Below are 20,754 nucleotides of genomic sequence, written 5' to 3'. Positions count from 1 at the left end.
GGCAAACAGGATTAAGTGATTTGCCCAGGGTCACACAGCTTATAAGTGTCTCAGGCCAGATTTGAGCTGACAAAGAGAAGTCTTCCTGACTCTAGGTCCAGCACTCTATCCACTGTGCTAACTAGCTCGCCCACCTGGGAAATGGTAGACATTTAAATAAATACTTGTTGAATTAAAGATGGATTTCCCATGGAAGAGATTTGAAGAAATTTAAGAGATCATTGCAAAAATTTGGGCAATCAAGTAATCAACAAATCTTTATTTTGCTCCTAGTAGGTGCCAGATACTGTGCTAATCACTTTGGATACCAAGACAAAAATAAAACAGTATGTAGGTAGGGGAGAGGCAGAAGCAAGAAAGACTTGAACCAGAGTTAATAGCAGAAAAAAGAAAGAAGTGTGCACTTGTTAGAATGATTACAGAGGTCAAATTGAAAGGACTTTGGCAACTGATAGGTGATAGCAATAAAAGGATAGGAGGAAGATAATTTCCACTTTTGAGTCAATCACTCACTGCATAATTGTATTGAATTAGTTTTAATTCTATCAGCCTTTAAGGCATATTGTTAGTAAGTTGATGATTTTAAATGATATTATCAGTTATTTTAAAATTTCATATGGTTTTAGACTTTAATTTAAGTTACTGGAATACAAATAGTGTTTGGGGCAATATGCAGCTAAACCCATGAGCCTCATGGAGACACAAATAAAAACTTAATAATTATATTATGTATTCATACTTAAAAATAGATACATGTAAAACTGTTTCCTGGAGAAAATTTCAGTCTGATGCAAAAATGGAGGCTTATCTTTAGATGTTTTTTAAAATATATTTTTCACATAGTATATTAATCAAGGCTTGATGTGGGTAAAAGAAAGGAGATAAGAATAACCCGCTTTTTAAAATGTAAGCAGGTCAATTAAGACAATCAAGCCAGCCCTTCATTATTCACTCATACAGCCCCATACATATTTGAGATAAAAAAGTTAATAAAGGAGGGGACATTAAATATTGGTAGGAATGGCTGGATTATGAAATATAAACTCATAGGAAATGCAATGATATCTTATGATAATTGGCTGCAAAAGAAAAGGGGAGTCCCTTCTGCCCCACATAAAGTCTTGTTTTATAAAGATACAAATATACATAAATATACATATGTGAATATATCTGTACATATGTACATGTAAGTGTGTATGTATACACATAGTCAAATAGAGGAAAGGAAACAGAGACAGCAAGCAAGAAAGAGAGAATGAGAATTTTAGGCATGAGATGTATTCCATTGTCACTAGGCAAATATAGCTGTCTTCTTACTATCATCCTCTAAGTAAGGAGATATTTCGTAACAATACTTTCCAGCTCTAATGATTCACTCTCCAAAGTATCCTTCATACCACTTCCAAAAAAATATTTCTTAATGCACTGATATAGTGATGTTATTGAACCTTCTTCACTGGTTTTCTAGTCCTCACAAGCAGAGTTCAAATTCTTTTGCTTAGCATTCAAATCCTTCTGCAAACTCTCTTTCTAGTCACATATATTATTATACATATATATGAATATGCACATCTACATTTGTATTCACACATATTTACACACATTTTATACACATATAGGAATGTATATATGTACATATACATATGCATTCTTACATCTTTGCTTGAGCCAAATTGGACATCTGCCCTTTGAATGTGAGCTATGACCTCATGTAGTCTTTATATTAGTAGTGATCCTATATTCTTGAAGGCTAGACCAGAGGAGCATGATATATTGTAGTTTAAACATATCAGAGAAGTATTGAGTATGATCTCAACAAGAAAAAGAAATGGAGATCACTAGCTAAAAAGAGGCTCATTACCAGTAGCCTGGTAATGTTATTTTCTAAAGCAACCTATGAAATGAAGAAAAATATAACAGGGACCAGTCATGTTCAGGTACCTTCAGTTTTGACAATAGTGATAGAGTGACAGAAAAGGGATGAGATGGGGAATCTTACAGTTTTTTTAGGCCATCTGTATCATTGACAACAATGGATAATCTAAATATGCGATCCTTATACAAGGACTAACAAATTAACATATTACTGGAATTGAACCATATTGATCTTGACATTCTTAGGATGAATTAAACCAGGAGACAAAAGGCAATTACATGGAAAGTGGCTCACATTCTCTTAGAAGGGCATTTGAGGCTATCTTGTCATTTTGTATCATGAGTTTGCAGAAAAGTATTTGCAGAAAAGCATCCAAGAAAATAATTGCAACATTATGTTTTACATGTCAACATTATGTGCAGAGGAGGAGAAGGTAGAAAAATTCTACAGAAGAACTCAGTGAAAACCTCTAATTTAAAGCAATACATAGTTTGATATTTAGTGAATTCAATGTAAAGGTCAGCATAAAAGAAGGCAATGAAAAATATGTGGAAAATATTTTTCCAGAGTAAATAATAAGAGAGGCCAAAAGCCTATAGATTACACAAAAATCTCATCTAAATCATCAATACTTCTTTTTAAAAGAGAATTAGGTGATGAGCAGGGTGAACATCAAATATTTTAAAAATGAAATTGGTAGCATTTTAACAGACAGAAAGTGAATTATTGCTCATGTGGGAATCATTCCTGAATCAGCTATTTTATACTGTCAGACTACCAATCAAAATTAATATAAAACTAGAAGGATAAAAATGAGAAAAGGATATGTAGGACAAGTAGCTAAAATACTATACCCTGGTTCTAGCTTTTTTGTCCATTTTCCCATTTGTCTATAACTTTAGAAGGAACAGAATGGCTTTTATAAGCAATATTCCACAGTAGATCAAAACTTTACAATCTCACACCTTACTGAACAGTTATAAAGAATACAAGGTCCCAAAGAAGGGGAAAAACAGTAGTTAGAATAAAACACAGAAGAAAAGATACATTGGAACCAAACTGTAGAGGGCATTAATAATGCCTAGCTATGGAATTTGTATTTTGCTTTCTCAATAGAGTTGTAAATTAGCAATGTGGCTAGACTTGTGCATTACGAAATCTTCTTTGGCATCTGTGAAAAGGATGGCCTGGGGAAGTAATAGAATTTGTATGGCAGAAAGATCAGTCAGAAGGTTGCTACAACACCAGAGGAAAAAGTGCTCTCTCTATTATGCCTCTTAGTTGCTCCACTCTACAATTAATTAGGTTAAATATATAAATGGAGGCTATATTTATAACAACTTTGCTTTGACTAAAATTTAAATATAAAACTTACATAGCAAAAGGAGTCTTACTATGTAATCAAAGAAAATATCTACAAATGTTCACCATTAAAACATTGCCATTATTATACATGGAATTCAGTTTCTTTTTGTGTTGTCAATTCTCCTCTGAAATTTTAAGTACCCTGATGGCAATGATTGTCTTTCTTTTCTGAAACTGTATTCTTAGAGTCTAGCATAGTGTCTTACACATAGTAGACACTTAACAAATATTTATTATTCTCCCATTGGTTAGTTTAAAAAAGGGAGAAAGCTGTTTCCAGAAAATCTCTCTCAATAAAGCAGATTTTAAAAATGTTTCCTATTAATACTAATAATATTTAAACTGAAAATAATGATATTCAGAACAAGTTGCAAAAATAACCCACCTGCTGAGATATATTTGATATAATCCTGAAAACCTAATGATACATGATTCATCAGAGAGAAGATTACAATATAAGGAAACTTAAGTTGTTGGATTAATTCCTTGCTTGAAGAAACATAAAACAGAACCAAAATTTTAGTGACAGTATTGTGTGATGGAAAAAGCATTGAGCTTGGAGCCAGAAGACCAATAATATAATAATATAATATAATAAGACTATAATATTTAATATTTTTGTGACAATACACCATTGTTGGAAAGTGAAATGCATTTTCCCATAAACATTAAGCAATGGAATAAATTTTGGTTAGGTCATTAGGTTTCAAATGATTACTGAATAATCACATATCTAAATTATTTGAACTGTACAAAAACATAGAAAACAATATTGCTATCAGGCTTGTAATTAAATACAATTGAAAAATGAAAATTCAACTTCCTACAAAGATCAATAGTCAGTAGTCAAAGATTTGAACTCCAGCTCTGCTACTTATTATTTATCTGGTTGGCCTTGGATAAATCACTTCATCTCTTTAGGCCTCAGTTTCTTTATCTAAAAAATGACAGGGTTCACAATCAACAAATGGTCAAGGAACATGAATAGGTAGTTTTCACATGAAGAAGTCAAAACTATTGATAAGCACATGAAAAAAATGTTCTAAATCTCTTATAGTCAGAGAAATGCAAATCAAAACAACTCTGAGCTACCACCTTACACCTAACAGACTAGACAATATGGTAGCAAAGGAAAGTGATAAATCTTGGAAGGGATGTAGCTAAATTGGGGCACTAATACACTGCTGGTGGAGTTGTAAATTGATCCAACAATTCTGTAGACAATTTGGAACTATACACAAAGGGCCTTAAAAGAATGCCTGTCCTTTCATCCAGCCATACCACTGCTCGGTTTGTACGCCAAAGAGATAATAAGGGAAAAGACTTGTACAAAGGTATTTATAGTTGTGCTCTTTGTGGTGGCAAAAAATTGGAAAATGAGGTGTCCATCGACTGGGGAATAGCTGAAAAATTTGTGGTATCTGATGCAAATGGAATACTATTGTGCTCAAAGGAATGATGAATTGGAGGAATTCCAGGTGTACTGGAAGGACCTCCAAGAATTGATGCAGAGCAAAAGGAGTAGAACCAGGAGAACACTGTACACAGAGACTGATCAAGTATGGCACAAGAGAATGTAATGGACTTTTCTACTAGCAGCAATGCAATGACTCAGGACAACACTGAGGAACTTATCAGAAAGAATGCACATCCAGAGAAAGAACTGTGGGAACAGAAATGCAGAAGAAAAACATATGATTGACCATGATTCAATGGGGATATGATTGGGATTTTGATGTTACTAGATCACTCTATTGCAAATATGAATAACATGGAAATAGAGTTTGAACAATGATACACGTATAACTCAGTGGAACTGCTTGTCAGCTCTAGGAGGGAGTAGGGAAGAGGGGTGGGAAAAATCATTAATCATGTAACCATGGAAAATATTCTAAATAGTTTTTTAATTACAGGGCTCAGATTAGATGAAATCTTAAGTCCTTTCCAGCTCTAGATCTGGGAGCCTAGGAACCTAAGTATCTATAATGTACTATTTAAATAAAGCACCTAAAATAATCCTATACCATGCTTTGCAAACACTTAAAAGTACCATTAAATGCTATTTATTATTATTAATTCTTTGAACAAAACCATCAACTAAGTGGTGACTGTTCCTCTGCTGGAAAAATTCAAAGATAATAGAATCAACCCACCACTTTTGGAGTCAGCCCCACTTTTAGATTTTTTCCTTTAATCAATCAAGAAACATTTATTAAACCCCTACTCTTGGTCCAGTACCTGCCTCTGAAAATTCCTTTTATTAATGTAATGAAATGATCCTAGTTCTGCCCTTTGGGGGAAAGAAAAAAACCCTATTTCTCATACACTTGATTGCTTTTAAAATATATGGAAGGCCATCAGAATCCTTTGAAAATTAAATTTAACTCTCCCCTGATTGTAAAAATGGAAATAATTAACTCTCCCCTGATTGTGAAGATTGAATTGTAACCCCTGCCCATTTTTAGATTTAATCACAAAAGGTATAAACACCACATTCACCGTTGAGTGGGGGAGGTCTGTGACCCATGTGTGATAGTGGGTGATGAATCAGAATCGAATGACTGACTCCTGAGCAGTCCTAAAGCAAGACTTCAACTGTGATTGGTAGACATAGAATAAGGAGAAGGCACAGGAAGTGATGCAAGAAAAAGTGTCTTTAAAAGGGAGTCACAACTTCTTGAGTGCAGTTCTACTGACAGTTCTTCATTCTTTGGAATGGAGGCTGGTGAAGAATCTGCTGACTGGACCCAAGATGTGGTGAGTGAAAAGGCTGACTCCTTTCAATGTGGATTTTCTGAGAAATTTACCTCCTGAGAGAACTTCCTCAGGTCCTCAGCTTTACTGAGGCCTAAGGATTAACTCTCCCTGCCCAGGTTGAGTCAGGGGCTAGGAGTAAATTACTTAGTGCTTAAGCTAGATATCTTACCCTAACATCTCTCTGATTTTCTTACCTCACTCTTTCTATATTTTGTAAATAAATTGTAAATAAATCTCTTTGGAATTAATATAAATTCCAGGAGACCCTATTTTAAATATAACCTAGTTCAACCTTTTTATGAATAACCCCTTTTCCCACATTACATTTTAATTGGCAGACAACATTGGTTGTGATGAAATACCCTCAATATTTCTACTTTTCTTAACTTTTCCTTGACTTTTGTGATGATCCCTGTTGTTGTTGGTTGTCTCTCGAACCGAGGATGACGATTGTCTTTATGCGTTTTTGTGCACAAAGACACCTGTGCATGAAGATTTACGTGGAAAAGTCCATGTACAGAGACAGCACCACTCTCTCGGCATTGGAAGCCTGGGTCCATTGGCACGAAAAGTCGTTACACCTGGAGACTTCCTCAGCTGCATTGGATGGCCGTGTTGTCTTTTGTGCTCCATCATGCCCTAAGCACTCCACAGTGCCTTGCTGCATCACCATCTCAGCCGTTGAACCTTCTTGTTGGTTTCTTCCGCCTGTTCCACCAAAGCAGTCTTCACATGCTGGGTGAGCAAAGCCCTAGTTCACCAGGGGTCGAAGTTGACCCGATGGCTACCCTCACAAGGTTTAGCCGGCCTGTCGAAGCTGTTGCCCAGGGTGTGGCCACTGCCGCATGCTAGCAGCTACTAGGAGCCACAAGTGAGAGCTGGGTGTCAGGTGAGGGTCAGTGGCTGGAGAGCTGCCCTAGAAGGGCACGACAAGCCCTCCATAAATCAGCTTTAAATAGCTAATTTTGAGTCTACATTTCACAGTTGCTAAAGGTAAGCTCAATTTTTCTCTTTTTCAGCTTAAAAATATAGCACAGCTGTTTTCAATCTTAGCAGGTGGACCCTGAAGTCTCACATAGGGAAATTCTTCCTGACCCCTTTCCCTTACAAATAGCCCAATTAGTAGACCCTCAGGATTTCACCTTGGGGAGGATTCTAGCTTTTAGATACTTGACTGGTTTGCCTTCCCAGCAGCCAATAGGCTGCTTCTTAATTAACTGTGAGGGCAAAAACATGGGGAAAGGCTTGCACTCCCTCTTAATAGTCCTCCTCCTGCCCCAACAGAAAATCTACTTTTTTTTTTCTTCCAAATCCCACTATCTCTAGAGTTAAACTTAAGTGAGAAGTAAAACCTGGGGAATGTTGACATTTTTATGGTTTTATTAGGTGATGGCCAAGGATTTAATTTGTAAATCCCAAAATGAATTACTAAAGTAAAATGTAATTTATGGTAGTTTTATTTAAAATAGAGGGAAGATATTAAGGAATGAGAGAGAGAGAGAGAGACAACTCCGCCTTCCTCAGGTAGAAATTCTAAATCCCTAATCAGGGAAAAAAGTCTCATCTTCATTGTTACAATCTGGGGAGAGCTAAATTCAATCTTCACAAGAGAAAAGTCAGGAAGAGTAGTGTTAAAGTAATGACAACAACAACAAAAAACTTTCTTTCTTTCCCTAAGAGGCTTTCATAGCCTAAATAAGGTAAAAAAATAATTTATAAAAACCTTTTTGACACATGGCCAACTCATGAAAGCGACCCATGGTATCATGTGGTTCTAGAGTTTTTGCTCTGAGGGGGAAGTCAGCTGCCTCCCATTGCCCCCCTATACTTAGGCTCTAACAATCGGTTTCCTCTCCCAGCCCTCCAACCAAGGATTTAATCAACGTGTAACATCCTTAAAGGGATCACACCCTTACCTTTAATTTTCCCACTCTGACTTTAACCTCTAGCCAGTAGAACCATCTACTTACTAAAACCAGAATTATAAGCAATTTAACAAATTATATATATATATATGTGTGTGTGTGTGTGTGTATACATATATATATGTGTGTGTGTATATATATAATTATTAATATATGTATGTTTAGTGATGGTGAAATTTGATATATAATTGAGATGGGAGCAATTTTTTGTCATGTGAGAAGTATTATGCCAGATAGAAGTGGAATTTCTTGTGTAACTTCTGGTACTCAAAAGTGAAAGAGGGCTAATCTTTGTTTGATTTCTAAGGCTAGAGTTATTAGTAATGAAGTTCATTGATTAGATATTTGGGTAATAGTTCATTGATTATTTAATGACACATTACAAATAATAGAAAACATTAAAATTATTGAAGCTGTAGCTTGAGTTATAAAATATTTAATAGTTGATTCTGTGTTTCGTGTATGGTAAGGATAAGTTATTAATGGAATAATGGCTAGTGTGTTAATTTCTAGCCCTATTCAGGCAGTTAACCAGTGGTTGCTAACTAGAGTTACTGAAGTTCCTGTTAATAAGCTGAGCAAAACAATGGTTAATACCTATGGGGACATTAGTATGAGAAGGATGTAAACCAACATTTTCGGGTTATGGGCCCGATAGCTTATTTAGCTGACCTTACTAGAATGTAGTATAAAGGAAACACATAGAATTTTGAATTCTTAGATGTAGGTTCAATTCCTATTGTTCTAGAAATAAGGGGATTTAAACCCCTATAATTTATCCTATCAAGAAAATTCTTTTGTCAGACATATTTCTTATATTTGTGGAGGGATACTTGATAATGCAATTGGAATGGAGATAAATAATAAACATAGTGCTAGAGTAATTGGTAGAAAGTTTTTTCATAGTAAATATATTAGTTGATCATATCAGAATCGGGGATATGATGCTCATACCCATAAAAAGGCTGATGTTAATAATATAGTTTTTACCATAAAATTAATAGTGCTAATATGTGGGAAATTATGGTTTAATGGTGGGCCGAAGAAAATAATAGTTGTTATAGCATTTATTGCTATAATATTTGCATATTCTGCTAGAAAAAATATGGCAAATGGTCCTGCAGCATATTCAACATTAAAACCTGATACTAGTTCTGATTCTCCTTCTGTTAAGTCAAAAGGAGCTTGGTTTGTTTCGGCTAGAGTGGAAATATATCATATTATAGTTAGCGGTCATGCAGTTATAATTAATCAAATGTTTTCTTGGGTAATTATTAAATTTTTTAAGGTAAATGAGCCGTTAATTAATATAATTGAAAGTAAAATAATAGCTAATGTGACTTCGTATGAAATTGTTTGGGCTAAGGCCCATAAGGCTCCAATAAGAGCATATTTAGAATTTGATGCTCACCTTGATCATAAGATTGAATAGATGGATAATCCTGAAAGGGCTAAGATGAATAAAAGTCTTAGATTTAAGTCAATCAGGGTGTGGGGTATGGGTAGGGGTGCTCAGATTGTTAAAGCTAACGTTAGAGCTAGAATTGGTGAAATAATGAATATTGAAATTAATGATGTTAGAGGTCATAGTGGTTCTTTTGTAAAGAGTTTAACAGCATCTGCAAATGGTTATAGAATGCCGTAGGGTCCAATATATATATAAAAGAATGGATGCTACTCTACAAGAAAGCTTTCTGGCTTTTGCCCAATTAGGAACCTTAAAGGTTTCAGAATGCCTCCTATTCTTTACATTCTTAGTTAATTTTATTTTTCTATTCCTAAGTATTGTGACAAGAAATGCTACCATACAAAAAACTAAAGCTGAAATGTAGTCAGACACACAAATTCAACTGGGCAATTTTCAAATACTTCTTACATGATTAAATGGCAATACTGACCCCCATCTGATTTTTACAAGCCTATTCCAGAACCACTAAAAGAGGAAAATCCTTCCCCAGAAATAGAGATGGAAGACCCCTCTCCTATATCTCAGCTGCTGAACTACCTATCTCGTGCTCTACAACTCTTGGCTGACCTTACTTCCCCCAATCCTTCTCATGAAATCACATCTTCTCCTGTTCCTTCTCCCACCCCACAACCAATTCCATCCCCAAGAAAATCTCGTCCTCCTAACAAAATTGGTCCTCCCCAAGCTCATTCACCATTACCTAATTCAAATAAAACCTTTTCCTCTTAAGGGAAGTGCCCAAAATAGGACACAATGGAGATGTGGTGACCCTAAGACACCATATACCTTTTACTCCTCAAGACATAAATGAATTGACATGCAATGTTCCCACTTATGAAGAAGATCCCTTTGTGGTAACAAAAAAAGGTGGCTGACAAAGAAGTTGAAAATCTACTACAGACTTTCCTAAAGGAATGTGAGATAAATAAAATAATTTCTCATGTCAATAAAGTCTGGGGGCACAATGCAGCACACTGGCCATCTCAGAATCCTGAATGGGACTATAACAACTCTGAAGATTATTTACAATTATATCGGTGTAGGGAGCTCATTCTAGCTGCAATGAGAGACTGCTCTAAAAACACAGATAGATGGGCAGAATTTGGAAAACTTAAGCAATCAGATGCTGAGACACCCTCAAGATTCATGGATAGGCTCAGTGAGTTTGGAGGTCTGTATCTAGACTTTGATCTTTCTAAAGAAAATGACATAAGACAAATTAGAAGACACCTTGTCAATAACTCTTGTAAAGTGACCAGGAATTATTTTAAAACCCATTGCAGAAGGTGGCTTGAAATGAATCTTGATGAATTCAGAAAAACTGCTGTCTATGTTTCAAAAGGAAACAAAGAAAAAGAGGAAGAGACTAATAACTTCATGGAAACAATTAGGAAAGAATTGAAATATTTAATAGGATTGATAAACAGGAAAAAGGGCATGGTATAACCAATGGCACTTGCCCCTCTCTGAGAATCTAACTACCGATCAATTATCTGCCACTTCTGTGAGAAGGGCCACAAAATGATAGACTGTTAAAATTTATTCAAGGCAATGAAAAATAATATATAGTTTAATAACTACAGGAATAATAACTATAAAAATGACTATAATAATGATCATAAGAATCACAACTTTAGTAATGATAGAAATAACTATAATGATGATTATAGGAGTCACAATTTTAGGAATGATAACAACTCTAGAAGTAGAAATTGGGACAATGATAACTCAAACAAAATGATCCCTCAACACTATAACTTAAGTGGAAATCATCCAAAACATACTCAGGGTGCTACTGCCCCTCCATGTGGGACAGAAGGAGGTGCCTCTTAAACTTAGTGCTTAAGTTAGATATCTTACCCTAATGCCTCTGATTTTCTTACTTCACTCTTTCTATATTTTGTAAATAAATTGTAAATAAATCTCTTTGGAATTAATATAAATTCCTGTCAACCCTATTTTAAATATAACCCAGCCCAACCTTTTTTATAAATAACCCCTTTAACCCCTTACAATGCATATCCCTAAATATTTGGTATTCTCTTTTTCAGGCTAAACTTCTCCAATTGTTTCAACTGATCTTTATATAACAAGAATCTAGTCATCTTATCATAGTTAGACCTTTAATGAACATCCTTTAGACTGTTAACACCTTTCCTAAAATATTGTATCTAGAGCTGAATATGAAATACCAAGTCTCAATGAAATTTAAGTTAACATTAGTTTTGTTCACTGCTACATGACACTGCTACCTCAGATTGAGATTACAGTTCATTGAACCATTTAGGTCGTTTCCCTAGCCACACATCCATCCATTATATAATTGTGAGTTTTTGGTACTCAAATGTAATCTTATTCTTATTTTATTTCATCTTATTGGATACATTTAATTGTTCTAGTCTGTTGAGACCTTTTTGGGTTCTTAATGTTATTCCATATTACCTATCCCTCCAAACTTCCTATGTCTTTAAGCAGGTTAAGGATAAAAAGAAAATTAATCACCTCAAGGCCAAGGACAGACACTTGGAACCTTTGTCTAGAACATGGTTTCTAACCTTTTTTGAAGTCATGTTCCTCTCTGGCAGTCTGGTGAAGTCTATGCAACTATTCCCAGAATAACCTTTTTCAAATAGTGGAAGGAAATGTTAAATATAAATTAGATAGTGAAAATTAGTATGTAATTTTTCCCATCCAAGTTCATGGACTCTTTGAAACCCATTCATGATTCTTCATGGATACATTTAAGAACATCTTCCCTTAAGGCTTCCTTCCAAGTTAGCATCAAATCATTTACAGATTCTATTTGGGTCTAGCCATTCAAATAGTTTCAGATATATCTAATCCTAGTGTAATCTAGATCATAGTTCTCTATTTTGTCCACCTAAATACTATGAAAAACTTAAGCAAAAGCTTTGTTGAAAGGTAGGCATACATACTGTATATCATTCTGTTGATTTATTAATGTAAAAAAATGAGTATAATCTGGCACACCCTAGGTTTGCTTAAGCCATATTGACTTTTATAATCATTGCTTACCTTTCTAAAAGTTTATAACCAGCCCTTTGGTTTTCCCAGCAAAATTCTAATTTTAGAGTTTTGTAGGGAATTGAAGAAAAAGTCATCAGCCTATTGTTTGCAGGTATGACCATCTTCTCTCTCTTTTTCCAAAACTGGCACTTTATTATGCCTTGCTTGAGTAATATAAGACCTTTCCTATTTTCCACAATATTTAAAAAAATCCCTGAAAGTGGGACATCAATCATGGCTTTCTTCTTTCAGTAATTTAGGATATAGTTTTTCCAAGCCTGATGATTTCTACTTATTGAGGGTAATTAATCCTTTTAGCATCATACCAATTACTCTATAATGATTTTATCTTTGCTAGAAAATAGATCAGTCTCCTTAAAAAAGAAACCAGAAACAAACTATGTTGAATAGTTGCTACACACCTGCTTTTTATTATTCTCTTATCTCCAATATTGCTAAAAAGAAAACAAAACTACTCATTGATAGTATTAACTTTAATACCTAGATTTAGCTAAATATGGGCTTTTAATGTTCCTAACATTATTCTCTAAAGCAGAGGGTCTACAACTAGGGTTCTTGAACTTTTAAGAAATGTTTTGAAAACTTCATTTCAGTATAAGTTTTGGTATCCTTTGTGACCACATCTATATTTTTATTTTATGCATATTATTTTGAGAAGTGATTCACAGGCTTCCCCAGATTGCTATAGTGGTCACTCTCTCTCTCTCTCTCTCTCTCTCTCTCTCTCTCTCTCTCTCTCTCTCTCTCTCTCTCTCTCACATACACACACACACACACACTCCTCTGCTTTAAAGAAATATGCTACTCTTATATACATGCTCTTGTTTCCATCTTCCACACACAATTTTTTAGTCTGAATTTGTGAGTTCTTTATGTATCCAAATTGTTCTTGATGGGGAATTACCATTTGCCTTCCTCTGGAACCATTCTGTGTGTGAATGTAGAATTTAATTGTAGATCTTTCTATTCATCTTGCACTAACTTCCCCTTGTAGATTATTAGAATTCTATTCTTTATCTTTTAAAATCTACTTTCTCTTAATCTAATGTACAAGTTAAAATACTTTTCATCATTTCTTTTTTAGTAGTCAGTTTTTTGCTTGTTGTTATCAGGTCCAGAAGAGTAAATACCCTTGTTGATTTTAAGGATGAAATCTTTATGGAGGTAAGTCACAATTTTTCAGCTGTATTACAGGTATTAATTCTTCATGGAAAGCTACAAATTCTGTTCATTTAGTTCAAATTCTCCTGAACTCAGTTTTAGTCCAGCATCTCCCACGATCAGCCATATACACTTGAATGTTCCATGAGCACCTCAAATTCAATATGCTTTAAAGTGAGCTCATCACTCCAGTTTAGACCCTTGTAGTTTTCATCTTTTCTACAAGTCTTCAGAAAGTCCAAGTTGGTCAATAAGACTAGATATAATCATGGTTTAGGTGACATTATAATAGCCCCTTAATTGGTCTCCCTGCTTCCGTCCCTTTCCTTTTTAAAATCCATATACTATATAGCTGTCAATATAACCACCTTAATAATGCTCAGATCAAACCATATGATTCTTCTCCTCAAGGGTCTTCAGGTACTCCCTCTTGCCTAAAAAGGGAGTATGTAAATTTCTTACTTTATCATTTAAATTATTCCCACAATCTTGCTCCATTGTGCCTTTCCATATTTATTTCATACTTTTTTTCTTGATGTACTTCGATGTTCCAGTTAACCTGGTCTAGTAATTTCTTTATCTCATTATGTTCACTGCTACCTCAGTGTATTTCTATTGGCCATTTCCCCCTCATAATAAACATCTGTTCTTCCTTCAAAACCTAGATCAGGTACTAAGAGTTCTATAAAGTTTTCCCTGATTCTCATTGTGCCACAGGGAAAATTGTTCATCTCAAATTTTCTTAGAACACTGACTGAATTTCTCCTTTGTCTCTAACACAGCTTGCACAGTATCATGCAACAACAGTTAGAAATCATGAAAAGAGGCATTCTGTGCTTTGTTTCAGGAGAAACTTATGTTTGAATCCTGTTTCTGATCCTTACTTGGTTGTGTGACCAAGGGAAAAATTATTTAAAACTCATTAATTCCAGTTTTTTTACCTGTGAAATGAGGGAAATAACTGTAGTGATTATATCATATGATTTTTTGAGGCTCAAATAAGATAAATTGAGCAAACTTTAACTTGCTATGCCAACCACCAAACATTTAATAAGAGCCTAATATATCTGAGCTACTAAATATACATCAGTTATTATGTAGATCAGCATACATCTTAACCATTCCCCCTTCACAACTACCCCCTTTACCTGTCCAACACACATATCTATTTTTAAGTTTCTTGAGATTAGGATCTATGTAAATTTTCATCTTTGTATCCTCAGTACCTAGTATGATGGAGTCTTGAACTTGAGAGTTTTTAAATAATTCAGTCAACATTTATTCATCTTAGATATTGTAGCTTAAAGATTATCATGTTAATTAGGGATATGATTATGGATTTTCTAAAGGAGAATTCCAGACATTCTCAAGGAATTTCATAGGTTAATGGCACTGATTCTTTCTTTTGTCTGATTCCACTTAAAAACGTATAGCTTTCCTTTTCCTTGGTGCAGATTTATTGCTAGAACTCATCTTAACAAGACAATGATTGTTTTCTGATTCATAAATGAAATGAAGAGAGGAGCAGAGAGAGAACAAGAATTTCCTGTGGTAGTTCAGAAGGATTTGGAAGACAGAGGCAAAAAGCAGCAAGGGATGTATGTGTACAAGTGAGATAAAGCTTATCTGAAGTGAAATTAACTAATCTGTCAGAGGTGAAAGATAGAGGAAAAATATGGGGTGGGCGAAGGAACACTGTGTATGCATTATTATCCTTGAGAGAGAAGAAAAAAAGTGCTTTGGAAAAAGATTTTTGGGGCCATATGATTCTCACCCTGGTTACCATGTGGTGCCACTGGCCCAGAAGAGCTTAGTTGTTGACTGCAAGTGGGAATAAGAAGAGGATGACTTTATACTATAGGGCTTTCAAAGGTATGAGTCACAAATCAAGTACTAGTCAATATAAGCAAATATCAATTGACAGAATTCAGCTCAGAGCTTTAAAATTTCCCCAGGAATTCCTTTATAGAAGTCATTTTTTGTTGAGCTTGGACACAAACCTGACCCTAGTTTTTTGATATTTATTCCTTTGTGTTGCTTACTTCTGTTTGTCTTTACCTACCCCTCATTTAATTTTGTGCTATTTCTTCATTTAGGTTTTCAGTTTTGTTGCTGTTGTATTGCTTTGTAATAAATTGTTATTGCTCTTATTACAGGTAATAATATTGTCACAAGAAAAAAAAATATGCCCAAATAGGTTGGCATTTGATTAGCCTATATCTGACTTGTACTTTTCTAAACTTTTCCCAGTATTTTTTAAATTTTTCATTTGGTCATATTCTCTATAATAAGACCATTAAGAATATAGATTCTACCCCCCACCCCCAACAAGAAGGGTCCTGATACACAGGGATTTTATCTTTCCCACTTTCTCACAAATATGACTTTTTTGTCACTTTGTCACAAAATTTATTTCTATTTCTCATCAAGTCTAAATATACTTAAAATTATGAATTTAAATTCATATTTGTTATGCAATTTGTAAAAACAGTAAATTTAAAAATGTACCTATCATTAAACAAAACTGTAGTTCTGCATTGTTAATAACCTCACTGCAGGAATTAAAAACAGAAAATAGATGATAAAACAAGAACTTTGAACTTGATTATATAGAAATAGCAATTTGGGTTTGTAGAATTTAACATTATTGCCTTTGAGGCTATTTCTCATATGTATACACAACAGTTCCAACCTAAATGAACTGAAAGATATCAACAAATCTAGACCTTACTCATTTGACAAACTTTAGCTGTATTCATTAAATCCAAGACAGAATACAAATACTATATGTACCACACAACCAACTTATATGTTAGCCATACACATCTGAAAGAAATGATCCTTTAATAGGTTGATCAAAATACCTCCAAAGTAATAAAAAGGTATAAATATATTTTCCTACTGATAATTTTAAGCAACTTCTTTCCACAATTAATCAAATATCCCCAATAAAATGACACTTTATTTCCCATAATCTGAAAAGCATTCATAGTTTTAAATTTCACTTTGTGATTTAATGTGAAGAAAATGATTCCTGATAGTTCCTAATATAATGGATGTTTTATTTTCCAGGTAGACAATCTTTTACCCCACGAGTGTATGACTTTATATAGTGCCTTGGAAAACTCACTTTCTCTGAAGTTAGAGAATCTGGGTTAACATCCTTTCTTTACTATACACTATATTTGGGATGTTAGGCAGATCACTCAACCTCCCTGGGTCCTCTGTTTTAAGACTCTCCCTGACCAACCCTGGGGTCTTAAATTTCTCATCTGGGAATAATGAAGGTATAATCCTATATGTTTTCCCTTTCAGCTCTAGGTCTGTGATCCCATAATCTCAATCTATGTTGGGTGCTTTGTAAACTTTAGAGTATGATATCAATGTCAACTGCTAATATGACTTTTATAATGTATAGAATACATTCCATATGCCTAGAGCATGGCCAGAGATCCAAGTTTTAAAAGTGTATCAAAGTCATCAATAATTTACAAAATATCAGTTCTAAATAATATTCTTGAAGATTGTATGTATGTTATACTGAATATTCTTATTAAAGACAAAAGATATGTTTTAAAGAGTAAAAGTACTTCAGAATGAACAACAGGAATAAATTCCCTACATAGAAACCCATTAAAAACATACTTCTAGTACACTTTAACTTACAAACTAATTTTATATAGGTGGATAATTGAAATTTTTTCCTTAACATGAGAGTGAAAAGAAAATATTAATAAAATAGTCCAAAAACCAAAGCTAAAAACTTCAGATCACAGTTTGAAATCTACCCAGATTTGGACAGTGTCCCTATATCCCATTCATCCTAAAGATAAATTCCAAGAAGCAACCAAATATGAAAGATTTTCTTTTGTTTTAGAAAAGAATACTGTAATTATTGTTGGGTCCGTTTATTTACAAAATTTTAGTTTTTTTCTTTATTAAAAACTAACAAAATTCTTTACACATTAGCATTCTTACATGTACAACACACAGCATTTCTTTATAAATGCTTTTCCCACCACTTTAATGAAAAACTTTGCTCATAAGTATGCCATAAAATTACCTTTAGTGATAAAATTACCCCTCAATAAATGTTTATATTTGCCTTGTTTATCTTTTTATAAACAATGACAAAATACAAACAAGTGATTACTAAGCAGAAAAAAGTTTTCATTCTTTTTTAACAATAGTAATTAAGAAAATACACATCACCACATTCAGATCACAATATAGATTCCACTACCTAAGATTCTCTGGGAGTTTTCCTTTTCAGTACAAAATGCCACAAAACATTGCAGAACTTTCAACTCACTTGTTTTCTCTCTGGTGCCAGGTATTCCCTCTACACAAATGTCATAAAAATTCGTCAGCGGCGCTGATAGTGATCAATGGGATGGTGAGGATAGAATTTAGAGTAAATCAATGTTCAGCAAGAAAAAAAACAAACAAACAACAACAAAAAAACCCCAGACACATCCTGGTAAAGGAACTATCTACCAAGCCCTAAATCCATATGCTGGTTCATTTCCCAAAGCGTTATAAATCTTCCCCCCCCCCCACAGGAATAAAAATCAGAAGCCTAAACTACATTTTAAAATCCCTCAAGTGTTGAGAATGATGAACCGCCATGGGGCAGGGGGAATGGAAACAGCTGCAAGTAGTGGTGGAAGGTAGACTTTGAAGATTGGGTGGGGGAAAGAGGCGGGGCTAAGATTGGTTGAGGGATGCAGTTAAGGGGTTGGTAAGAGAAACTTGGAGACAGGTAGCTTGGTGGTGGGGGGCGGGGTGGTAAAGGTGCTAGAAGGAAGGAAGAGGTCAGGTCTGAAAAAGAAAGGAGGAGCCAATAGTGTGAGGTTTTGCTATTGTGGGAAGGTGGTGGACTGCAGCTTGATCGTTTTACCTGAAGCACTTCTCGGGGTCCTGGAGAGGAATCATTCACTGCATCTCCCTTCATTCCAGATGGGATCAGACACCCATTCGGTTGCGCAAAGCTTCATCCAGTCCCTTTTCACACCGGGCTTCTTTCTCTTCCTGGGGCTCCCGCCTCCCCTAGTGGAGCCCCAGTTCCCCACTCAGCGACCACGGAAGCTGGTCCAGCCCTCGGGGGCGGCGTGGGAGAAGCTCCAGTCCCCGGCGTGGGAGCAGCTCCCTAAAACCTCGACTCCCCACATCCCCCCTATAGCTTTGGTGCACACCTCGTCTCTGTCTTCCGCGGGCGCTGCGTGGGGAGGGATAGTGTCCTCCACGGAAGTTGGAGGAGCTACTTGGATAGGGGGCCGCGTGCCTTAAGCGGGCGCACTGAGTGCGGCTCAGCTTGGCTCTGGAGCATCCCGCCCTCCCCAGTCAGGAGCTCCGCCAGCGGGACTGACACCTGTGCCCACAGCCCGGAGCCAACACGGGGTGCCTCTCCAGCTGCGCGGAGCACTCCCATCTCCACGCGCCGCGCCACTAGCTGGCGCGCGCAGATCCTCCTGTCGCCACCCACAAGCCACTTTTGCCACGAGTGCCTGGCTCCCCCCAGCCTTTCACGCCCTCTAGCCACCACGCACGTTCCCGTGCCCGCGCACATTCCTTAATTCTCCCCAATGCATATGTACGCGCGCTCCTACACACACACACACACACACAGCCGCTGTAGTCCTAGGTTTTTTTTTTCCTTTTTCTGTACCCCACCCCCACCTTCTTTTCTGGGGAGCTTCCTTTGTCTGTGTCCTGTCGCCTAGCTGTGAGTGAGCCAACCTTTGGTCCAAGCCATCATCCCCCCAGTCCCTTCCGCAGACCAAATTGCCCCACAGTTTTGTACAATATCTTTTCTCTGTCAGGTGTTGGCCCTAGGTAAGCTACTAGTAAGCAACTATATTTTTAATATACTGACTATGCAATTTGACCATTTGTGAGGTTACTACATTCATTTTGTGGGGTCTTTGGGAATTTGGAGCTAAGCCTATTCCCAAGAACATGATGGGTTTCTCAAGCAGCTGCAGGTTCCTAGCTCACATTGTTGTGAAAGTGAAGGACAGCATCATCTGGCCACCAGGAGTCAGCCCATACGTTTTGCTGGAGACTGGCCATCTCTGAGTCTAGAAAACCGCAAGTGAGTTAAGCTTATGCAGAAGATAAGATTTCACTTCAGATCCACCGGATATTTATTAATATTAATTGGTTAGTCTTTGTTTAGAAGCCACCTTGTTTCTACTAACCTTCTGAGTCTAGGCCCCAAAAGCTATCCTTGTTTTCTTACAGCTTTTTTTTTTTTGGTCTAGGGATCAACTGACTAGTCAGCTCCAAAGAGCTATACTGAAAATTTTCAAGTAATAAATTCCTGCTGAATTTTAAAATTACTTTAGGATAATAAGAGTTCCACTAGATTTGTTGATAATTTCACCGGTAAGAAAGCTGAGACATGCAAGGGGTGTTTATGCAAGGACATAAATTGGGATAATTGCCATTAGAAATTAGTCTCAAAACCTAGGACACAGTGTTCCTCTAGAACAATCTTTTTCAAAGTTGTAGGTCAGAAGGGGAGGAGAAAGGAAAATAATAGAATAAAACTTCCCCAGAACAGTCAGATACAAAGAGCCATTAAATACTTGTCTACCTTCAAGGATGTTTCATGCACTTTACAAAGTGATTTGACCAGCTCTCAAAGGATTTGCAATGACAGGCAACACTGATGTGGGTTGACATCAAGGACACAAAGAACATATTTTTCTACATGTCTTCTAGGTAGTATAAAAGTAATTATGAATTATAAGATTAAGCAAATATATATTCCTAATAATGATGAAATTATAATAATGTATCAATCAAGAATATTATTTTATGAACAGTAATTCTTATTAACCAATGTTGAAATCAAAGGCTCATTAGAAGCATTACTTTTGGTTTGATGGGCTAAGGAAGAAAAGACAGACAAATTTATAAGCAGTCAGAAAGGATTTTTTATTTTCAATAATAATTGGTTTGTGGAAGACATGGGATTTTTTTTTCCTAAACACTACCCTGGTTATGTTCTAAATAATGAAAATCCTCTCCAAGAAGCAGATGTGTTTTAGAAAACTATTCAATGCTCTAGGATATTTCTACCATTTCCACAAATCAATCTCTCCATTCTGGATAACCTATGCTTCATGGCAGGGTAAATTGTGTTAACT

The 20,754-nt window shown here is 35.7% G+C and overlaps 1 protein-coding gene across 2 annotated transcripts in view; it reads right to left on the bottom strand.

Moving 5' to 3' along the window:
• SGCG (sarcoglycan gamma) overlaps window positions 1-19,105 on the bottom strand; it is a 341,738-nt gene extending 322,633 nt beyond the window's left edge. The window contains exon 1 of one of the 2 annotated variants that reach the window (XM_056794687.1): window positions 18,501-19,105. In XM_056794687.1, coding sequence (XP_056650665.1) covers window positions 18,501-18,554 — 54 coding nt within the window. In that variant the 5' untranslated portion in view covers window positions 18,555-19,105. Of the gene's footprint in view, window positions 1-17,912; window positions 17,934-18,500 lie in introns of those variants that run through there. The other variant, XM_056794689.1, reaches the window with a different exon arrangement.
• Between the last annotated feature and the right edge of the window lie 1,649 nt (window positions 19,106-20,754).

This window comes from Monodelphis domestica, chromosome 4 (genome assembly GCF_027887165.1).
Source record: "Monodelphis domestica isolate mMonDom1 chromosome 4, mMonDom1.pri, whole genome shotgun sequence".
Lineage (NCBI taxonomy): Eukaryota > Metazoa > Chordata > Mammalia > Didelphimorphia > Didelphidae > Monodelphis > Monodelphis domestica.
This window is presented reverse-complemented; position numbering and strand designations above follow the sequence as displayed.